Raw genomic sequence first — 10,079 nt, 5'->3', positions numbered from 1 at the left:
AGATGTGGGCCCGGCTGTCATCGGCCGGGCAAGCAATGTTATACTGTCAGTTATCATCATGTGATAGTGAATAACCAATCAGAATGTGCCTCGTTCTGGTACATGAAGTAGGTCAGCTTGAAGATGACGTCGAAGGATATCACAAGATATGAACAAGTGTTCATATCTGCAGGAACAGGAACAGGAACGAGTGGACAGTGTCCAGGTGATACATAATCAGTATTCCACAACAGACAGTTTGTGGCAGCTGTGCTGAACTCGTCACCAGGGATCCTGTCAGGGTTTTTTTTTTTTTTTCGTTTTCGTTCTTGTTTTTTGTCTTTTTCTTTCCCTCTTTTCCCAGACGTGACCTTGGCCCCAATGCTAAACCCACCACCAGCCGAACCTCTAACCCCCTCCACCCAGACATCCAACTCCTGTTGCTGGCTGGGGGGGTTGGTGGTAACAGGCATCACAGCTAAACTCACCACATTTAACACCATCCCATAAACCTGCACTGCTGTGGCCTTCTGAAAAGGCTGAATGTTGGACTCATTTACTGACATCTGATAAGTCTCGCCTTGAAATTGCAGCAAACAGCCAAACAAAGGAATATTTACCTTTGACTGACAGATTTGCTCTTCAGTCCTGACACATGAAAGACTTAAGCTGTTGGCTTCAGCTCAGAACCCGGCTCCTATCGTTGCCAATCACCATGCAGGAGACTCAAAGGAGCCTCCGGTAGAATTATCTTCATGACAGTTTATTTTGAACTGCTGTTATCACCGTGACACCTCGTGCACAAACTCTCCGCTGTCTGTGTGCCGCAGCAGGGAAACACACGGGATGATGTTTGCGTTCGATCGGCTCGGCTTCGGTGCACGGTTCGACTGGAGTGAGTTATTAGTGAAACGGTGTGAGTGTGTTTGTGTGAGAAAGAAAATGTGAGTGTGCAGGAACAGGTGCGAGACTCCGCTCTGTGTCAAATTGGAAAATCCCAAACTGTCACGCAAGGAATGTGATCGTTCTCTTTATTGCTCTGTGCTGCACTCAAACAAGTTGTGTGTGTGTTTGTGTGTGTGTGTGGGTGTGAGAGGGTGGGGACACGTTTTGCTACATCATGGGAACCATTTCCCAGAAAAAGGCAGCCTCGTGGGGACCTAATGTGCATCATGGAGATCAATACCAGGTCCCTACGTGTACACATGCTAATTATGGGTGTAGGGTTAGGTTTAGGTCCAGTTGAGTTTAGGTTAGTTTTAGGGTCAGGTAGGTACCTGTGAGGTTAATTTTAGGGTAAATGGTCAGGGTTAGGATATAAAATTACCAAAAAATGAATGATTCCTTTGCAGTTTTGCGAAAAACACCAATTTCGATACGGCCGAAAAGCCACCTCATCCTAGCGCAAAAACATTTTGTCGAAAAACGTAATTTTTTTAATTGACGTGTTTCCATTGAGCAAATTTATTTTCGAAATTCTAATTTGCGCATTTTCATGGTCATTGGAAACGCAGCTTGTGATATAGGAAAGCATGGCAAAGAAAGTCAGAGAATAAGTGGAGACAATAAAGCAAACGAAGCTCTTTCATCAAACAGAGACAGATATTAACTGTGTTTTTCCCTTCAGGTCTCATAATGGTCCAGTAGATAAACTACTAAAAGTACAACAAACAGATAAATACATCCAGCTGCAGATCAGCTATGACTCAGTTCAGCCGGGGGAATCCCACAGCAACAGTTCCAAACTGTAAACATCGTTAGATTATCTGTGAGAGCTTGTTCCTGAAGAGAGATCTGTAAGAGTGAGATTACACAGATTATCTGGTGGACAGGCAAAAGATCACAGCCTTAATGAAAAAAGAGACAATAGCCCACAATTCTTTTTATTTTTAAAACACCAAAGGTATGATATTTGTGACACCTCTCTCGTTCCTAATTTTTCTCACCTTCTAACCTTTCACAGTTTTTTTACCAATATTTTTATTCACTCGAGCAAAGATTGAGCAGTTACTGTGTTAATGAGTGAGTTTTTAACAATGAAGGAGTATTTTAATCTCCTCACATTTGTAATGTGATATGTTCATGGTGTATGATAAAACTTTATGATAGAAATCTTTTGTGTTATTTCTGTGATGCAACGAGTGGCTATAAAAGTCGCATTAATTGTGAGCTTTTAGTAATTTTTTTCTTTAAGGGTGTGGCCTTTTGTCTTGTGAGTTTATGTCAGGGATTATACAGATTATACAGATTATACAGCTCATCGATTGAGATTAACTGTTATTAGAAAATAAAGCAAGCCAGTTTCTCACATGGCTATGCCTAGAGACTAGTTATGGACCAGTCAGAGACTATTTATTGCAGTGGTTCCCTAACTTTTCAGCTTTTGACCCACAAACTAACAATAGCAGAGACCTGTGCCCAGCTGTTATAGGTTGATAAACATTGTTTTCATGTCAAATAAACAAAGTCATAGTAACAATATTCATTACGCTATTTTTCTCCATTGTAAGGGCACTAAACTTACTCTTTTGTAACAACAAAGGCAAAAAAATGTTAGTTCTCATTTTTCAGAGTAATTGATTCAGAAAATCTTTTCAGGACCCCATCTTTATGTTTCAGGACCCACTTTGGTCTCGACCCCAACTTTGGGAACCACTGAGTTCTACTTTATTTAGAGACTAGTTATATGGTAGTTAGAGATTAGTTATGGACTAGTCAGAGACTAGTTAAGATAAGATAAGATAAGATAAGATAAGATAAGATAAGATAAGATAAGATAAGATAAGATAAGATAAGATAAGATAAGATAAGATAAGATAACTGCAGCTCAATACAGGAGAGGGTGAGATAAAATAAAGAAAGATAAATAAAAGAAAAACTAAAAACACATACTATACCAACCCATTCTCACTCCCGAGTCATCACATATTGACGCTTTTCCAAAGTTTCCAAAGTTCCCTCTGCATCCGATTTTGACGCCTTGGGTACTCCCCTTGCGTCATTTTTTGACGAGATGGGGCGGAATCTGTTGTCATAATTTCTGAAAGTGTAGAAAATGCACAAAAACTACCGTCCCAAAGCCTAAAATTACATTTATTCACTTTGGACATCCTGTCCCTGACCCTAGTACCTAAAATTAACCATTTTTAGAAAATATAGGAAATTCACGTCAACTACGTGTTCCAAAGCCTAAACCTACCTAATAGTCGCTGTAGACATCCTATCCCTGACCCCAGTCCCTTAACTTAACCATTTATCCTGATCACTCATGTTAACCTCAGAGCCCGACACAAAGACCCCTGGTGGCGCAACCCAGAAAAGCCGCGGGCAGCAAGGACTGACGCGAGGGGGTCACCCGAAGCGTCAAAATAAGGCGCAGAGGGAACTTTGGAAAAGCGCCAATATGTTGACAATTCGGGAGTGAGAATGTGTTAACTATACACATGTGATATAACAATGTACATACTGTATACCAATGCACATATATTCGTATACATAAACACATATGTACATAAACTTACCATATAGTACAGTAAATAAATGAATGTATATGAAGGTGCATATTAGTGATGGCAGTGTAGGTGAATTGTCCAAGTGACTGATAACATCATGATGTGTTATACAATTTAACTGCAGTTGGAATGAATGACCTACGGAAGCGCTTCGTCACGCAGCGAGGATGTTTAAGTCTCTGACTGAAGGAGCTGCTCAGCCCCCCCACGGTTTCATGCAGAAGGTGGTGGGGGTTGTCCATGATGGCTGTCTGCCAATATCCTCCTCGCAACCACCACTACCACAGGCTCCAGAGGACATCTCAGCACAGAGCTTGACCTCCGTATCAGTTTGTCCATCCTGTTCCTGTCCCTTTCAGTACATCCAGCCCCACAGCAGACCACTCCATAGAAAAGGCCAGATGCTACCACCGTGTCGTAGAATGTCTTTAACAGAGTCCTGCAGACACCGAAGGACCTCAGCCTCCTCAGTAGGTGGAGTCGACTCTGGCCCTTTTTATACAGGACGTCTGTGTTTGTAGTCCTGTCCAGCTTGTTGTTGAGGTGAACACCCAGGTACTTGTAAGAGTCCACTGTCTCATTGTCTTTTCCCTGGATGTTCACCGGTGCTGTGGGGGGTGGCTTCCTCCTGAGGTCTATGACCATCTCTTTTAACAAAGTCATTGATGACCCCCCTGTATTCCTCATCATTCCCGTCTGATGCGCATCAAATGATGGCCGTATCATCCGAGAACTTCTGAAGGTGGCAGTGGTCCAAGTTGTACCTGAAGTCTGATGTATACAGACTGAACAGAGAGGGTGAGAGGACTGTGCTCTGTGGTGCCCCCATGCTGCAGACTACCACATCAGACACACAGTCGTGGAGCCTCACATATTGTGGTCTGTTGGTGAGGTAGTCGATGGTCCATGCTGTCAGTTGCCTGACCACTCCGGCTAGTTATAGACCAGTCAGAGACTAGCTAGAGAGTAGTCAGTGATTAGTGAGAGACTAGTTAGAGACTAGTAAAAGACCAGTCAGAGACTTATTATAGGGTAGTTAGTGACTAGTCAGTGATTAGTAAAAGAATAGTTAGAGACTAGTCATAGACGAGTCAGTGAATACTTTGAGACTAGTCAGACACTAGTTAGAGACCAGTCAGAGACTAGTTAGAGACTAGTTAGAGACCAGTTAAAAACTAGTTATAGACTAGTCAGTGATTAGTGAGAGAGAGATTACTTTGAGACTAGTTAGAGACTAGTAAAAGACCAGTCAGAGACTAATTATAGGGTAGTTATTGACTAGTCAGTGATTAGTAAGAGACTAGTCCTAGACAGGGCCACATAGAGACAAATGAGACAGACAGTCATGTTTTGGTCTGGGGGAGAAAACCCACGCATGCACAGAGAGAACATGCAAACTCTACCCAGAAAGGACACCAGCCAGGATTCAATCCAGCAACCTTCTTGCTCAGAGGCAACAGCTCTACTATCTGAGCCACCTTGCCACCCACTTTTGAACGTTAGACAAAAATTGTGTGATAAATAGGTAATACTGACTTTACTACAAGGTACACAAAAATTGCTTAACTACTGAGGAACTACTATGGACACCAAAGAGGAACTGCTCAGGAACTACTGAGTACTTAGAAATTAGTTACTAAGTACTCTAAAGACGAACTACTAAGTAGTTACTACATAGTTACTGAGTAGTTACTGAATAGTTACTGAGTACACCAAAGAGGAACTACTTGGGAACTACTGAGTTGTTAATCATTACTTACTCAGTAACTGACCAGTAACTACTGTTTTTGTGTACCCTAAAGTAAAGTGAAGCATCTTCCCAAGCAGTTACTGATACACAAAAACACAAAACAGTAAATACATAAATAAGAATTGTTTAAAAATCTGCCTGTCATGATTTTTAACATGGCCTCAGTAGATTCTGTCATAAATGTGGAACGTTTCTGTCGAGGTGGGAACAAAGCAGGTTGAGACGGGTTTAATATGTGCAACAAACCGCCGTACATGATCTAAAATACAAAACTGTGCACAAAAAAACTGAATTTCAACCTTGCCAAATCACACGTCTCGGGTCTGTACAAAAAATATTCACGCACATTTTTATGCCAATTAGTAAAATTTAGCAACCTAAGGAGGCCGTCACTTGGTCTGAATTTTTACTTATGACACATTTGAATATTTACACAACTGTGAAGAATCTGTGACATTCATGTAACTTGTCTGCAAATGGTATGCAAAATTTTTTGTTAGATTTTAGTCACAAAGTGTCTTAATTTGAAAGATTTGCTCTAAAATAAAACAAATTTAAGGGAAGATGTCAGACCTAACCTTGACGAGCTAGCAATTATTAAAAAATACAGTTTTTCTCACCTTGACCACCAGCATATACTGTAGGTCCTCTCTTTCTACGGTGGATCACATACAGTCCAGAATTCTAATTTGAACATTAAACAATAAAAAGAAGACCACATAGTTACATTTATACACTTTATTAACTTAAAAGTCACAAAAAAATTAACATTCAGCATAAAACCACTTTGACATCTGGTGGACTGGAGTGTAAAAAATATGGGCCAAAACCATAAAAACAACCACGTGTACAAAATGTGAACCACAAAAAGCCCAAATCAGCAGTGATACCTGATGACATGGATGTATTTGTGTATTAAGTTTTGTCTGTCCAGATAAGTGAAGCATTAGTTTGGATTGTTGTTCTCCTGTCTGCAGGGTGATCGGATGGACAAAGAGGCCATGAAGTGTCAGGTTCTGACGGTTTCCAACCACAGCTGTGAGACCCTGACTCTGGTGGGAAACACGCTGGAGTGCACCGTTCCCACTGAACTGCAGGCGGCCACGGCCAAAGAGCTGCAGGTGGAGGTGAGACGCTGCACGAGACACACCTCAGCATCGGTCATCTTGGTGTGTGTGAGGGGCTGTTTGGGTTTGGACCAGGTGTTTAATCAGTTCTGATTGGGCTCATTTAATGTGCATGTTGGTGTCAAATCTGAAAACAGTTTTGGTACCAGCAACTATAAATATCCCCGACAACATGAACTAAACATAAACACAACGTTTCTTCGTGATTACACCATGAATTCACCAGTTCATGATTAGTTCACCATTAATACAACACGATTCTGTTAATAAATACTGATTTGTTGTGTCAGATAGGTCATGTTTAAAAAAAGCTTTTAACCTGGAGTGGTACAAAGTCTATTCACTGGTCCAGTGGTGGGTAGGGAAATTACCTGGCCTATAAGAAGCTGGCATCATGAGTGGAGTTCAGTCTTATCAGACCACAGTGGGACAATGAAAGGCAGCGTTTTACCACCAGTTCTCCTTCATTTACCAGTCAGCACCCAGCTCTGACTTGTAGCCCCACAGAGTGAAGGTCAGAAGATGCCTCATCGATGCATCAGCTTGGTTCTAATCACAACATCTGAGGATGGGTGGTCGTATTGTGTGATTGCTCAGTAGCATGGTGGTCCAGTGTTTGAAACATTGGGTGTGTGAGGTCACCAGCAGACCTTAAGGTCAAAGTTGTCCAAATCTGATCATATTAAAAAGTAGTTGTATTGTGCACTTAGAGAACTAATGAGGTTTAATGTTAGACTCTGCAATGATCTGTGTCATTCAGCAACACATGTTGATGGCTGCCATCAGCTGGACCGCAGATATTTTGTATTTCACGATTCTAACCAGAAGGACTGGCAGCCTTCTCTGATTTTGTTCTTGTAGGTAATGTCAGATTTACGCAACAATTTCAGACTTAAGGGCTCGACACACGGGGAGCGACAAACTACTGCGATGAACAGCTGTCATCGCAGCCAGGGTGAAACCCGACACACGGGACTCGATAGCGACGGCAGCGTTGCGAATCGCGCTCTCAGGTCGCTTGTCTTCACAAAATTTGATTGGTTCTTGACTCTGAAGGCGGGTGTGCATTACGGACGTGTAAACTAAACAAATCTTGCGATGCTAATGATACTGAAAAACAAACAAACATCAAGATACAGTTTTATGAGGAAAAACTTACCATAAACTTCACCCTGGTGCCAATAAATTCCCACAAAGCTTTTTAGTAATCACTTGGTGAAAGTGTTAGCTAACTGCAGTGTGTAGCATACTCTCCTCTCATTGGTCAGTCAATGAAACCCTTGCTGATTGGTTGTACGCTAAGCGACAGCGACAAAAGTTGAACATTTTTCAACTTTCGTATGTCGCGTCGCAAGCTCGCGTGTGCACGTCTACGTGTACGAGCGCGAAATTTCACATGCACTATTTTCGCTGGTGCTTAGCTGGAGGAGGTCAAGCGATTGTCGCCTCACCGCACAGGCTCCATAGGAAATGAATGGAGAGCGAGCGACGTCGCCTCCCATGTGTCGAGCCCTTAACACTAGAGAATTTGCATTTCCTGTGAAAATGCTTAATAGAGTTTTGCTGAATAGCTAAAAATGCAAGTAGCTAAATTATCACTAAGAAAACGAACGAGCACATTTGCTGAATTAAGAAGAAATAAGCTGAAATCATCACAAAAAGGTGGATTTAGATGCAAAAAGGTCAAATTAGACAAAGCTGGCTAAAACACAGAAAACAGCTGCAATTAGCAGAAAATAGCTGAAAGAATAATAAAAAGCTTCAAATTGCAGAAAGAATGTGAAATAAGCACAAGTTTAAATTAGCAGAAGGAAAGGGTCAGAATGTAACTAAAAAAAGCAGAAACAAGCTAAAATCATCTAAATAGAAGCTGAAATTTGCGGAAGTTGAAAAAAACCAGCACAAAATGTAAAAAGTACAGTAAATATTGATGAACATTTTGAAGGGTTTTAAGGATGCTGAAGACATCTCCATTCAGTTTCAGTGAGAAAAACATGGCTGAAAAAGCTAAAATTCTCAAAACAAATACATTGCTGAAGTACCAGAAATCATAGCAGCTGAACGTTTTGATATATAAATTGCGCAGATAGCACAAAATTTGCAGAATGTGACGTGTTTCATAGAACTTACGGAAGAAAACTGATCTCAGCAGTGTGAATGTTTTATAAGCTTCCCACAGTTACATGTTATCAATCAAGCAAAGACCCTTCCAGTGAAATGCAGCTTGTATTTTGTTGTCTGACAGTTTCCTTTGTATTTATGAAATCCTGGTACCGACACGTTGGGAGATGTCCACTATTTGTGGTACAAGCTAACATTAACACAAGCTGCTGATCTCCAGACTCACAGAGATAACGTCCCACCGCCGCCTGCCGTCTGCTGCCTGAGCTCTATCAGGCCGATCACTGTTAACTTGTGAAACTAGCCTTCAGATGAAAGCCTTTATCTGAGGACAGGCTCAGCCAATATCCCTTTGCTCCACAAACCAGCACACAGCGCCTACCTTCAGATGTACCCAGACAGTCCTAATTTACGCACACATGCACACAAATCGTTTCATCAGCAGCAGGCTGCAGGAGAAACTTCATTTCCACTAAACCTAATAAAGGCAGAAGCAATATTGCTGATGTAATCTGTCCCCAGAGCGTGTGTGTGTCTGCAGGCATGATTACAGAGCACCATATGTCTGAATGCCACCTTCACAGCTCGTGTGTTTGCAGTGTTTGCCATGCATTACTGAATGTATCATGTGTACCACAGTTTGTTAGACTGACTCCTAATTGAAGTGCTGCTTATATGTTGATAAGAATAAACATAGATTCCATTTAACAAACAAGGGCATGACTTTGATTGACGATTGCGTCCATTTATATTTTTCTCTGTAGGTCTTTTTAGTGTTTACTAGTGTTTTGTACCACTGCAGTCAAATGTCTGAGCCATCCACTGCATGGATTTCAGGATAATTTGGTGACAAAAAGTGCGTAAAAGAATTTATTGTCAACATTAATATGGGCATTGACCCAATCATTTTTAAAAACCACATGGTCTGGTTGATGTGATGTGTCCCAGTGAGCTGGCTTTCTCTGTGTTTGGTTGACCTGTATATAAACAGTCGCTGGTCAACCAAGTGTCCCACCTCATCCAGTTGTTGGGGATTGAAGCCGGTGAGTCCTGGTTTACAGAGTAGAGTTGAGTAAAATCATATTGTTGGTTGTTTTGTGGTTGAATAACTGAATTTGAGATACATTCTTATATTTAGAGGTCCAAGCCCGCAGAGCAGGGGAACCCTATTGTATCTGTTCCATTTTTTATTATTATTATTTTCCTTCTGTCTATAAAACTCATACTGCAGCCCAAACTGCAGGGATTACAGAGATGATTTTAACAAGGTAGTTAAATAAGATTACAAGTATGGAGGAGAAAAAAAATAATCAGACATGTCAACCTATAGGGGGCGCCATGATCAATGTCTTTCATAGACTTAAATATCACTAGACTGAGCCCTGCCCATCCTGTCCACTGGTAGTGTCTGTGACAACATGGAGGAGCAGAAACAGACCAAACAGGACAACAGCTCACAGCAAACATAGAAACTAATAGATAAACAGCAGCTGAACTAGATCTGTTTCACAGATTATCTGTCATGTTTTTCAATAAATTAATAATTATGTTAATTTCATTCAACAATTATGTAAAAAAGCAGATTTATAC

At 41.2% G+C, this 10,079-nt stretch overlaps 1 protein-coding gene across 1 annotated transcript in view; it reads left to right on the top strand.

Moving 5' to 3' along the window:
• met (MET proto-oncogene, receptor tyrosine kinase) overlaps nt 1-10,079 on the top strand; it is an 86,983-nt gene that overhangs the window by 52,596 nt on the left and 24,308 nt on the right. Inside the window, exon 10 of the mRNA XM_014010268.1 lies at nt 6,219-6,368. Within this exon, the coding sequence (XP_013865722.1) occupies nt 6,219-6,368 (150 nt within the window). The remainder of the gene's footprint in view (nt 1-6,218; nt 6,369-10,079) is intronic.

This window comes from Austrofundulus limnaeus, unplaced genomic scaffold (assembly GCF_001266775.1).
Source record: "Austrofundulus limnaeus strain Quisiro unplaced genomic scaffold, Austrofundulus_limnaeus-1.0 Scaffold67, whole genome shotgun sequence".
In the NCBI taxonomy this organism is placed as follows: domain Eukaryota; kingdom Metazoa; phylum Chordata; class Actinopteri; order Cyprinodontiformes; family Rivulidae; genus Austrofundulus; species Austrofundulus limnaeus.
The sequence above is the reverse complement of the archived record's forward strand: the minus strand, read 5'-3'. Positions and strand labels throughout refer to the sequence as shown.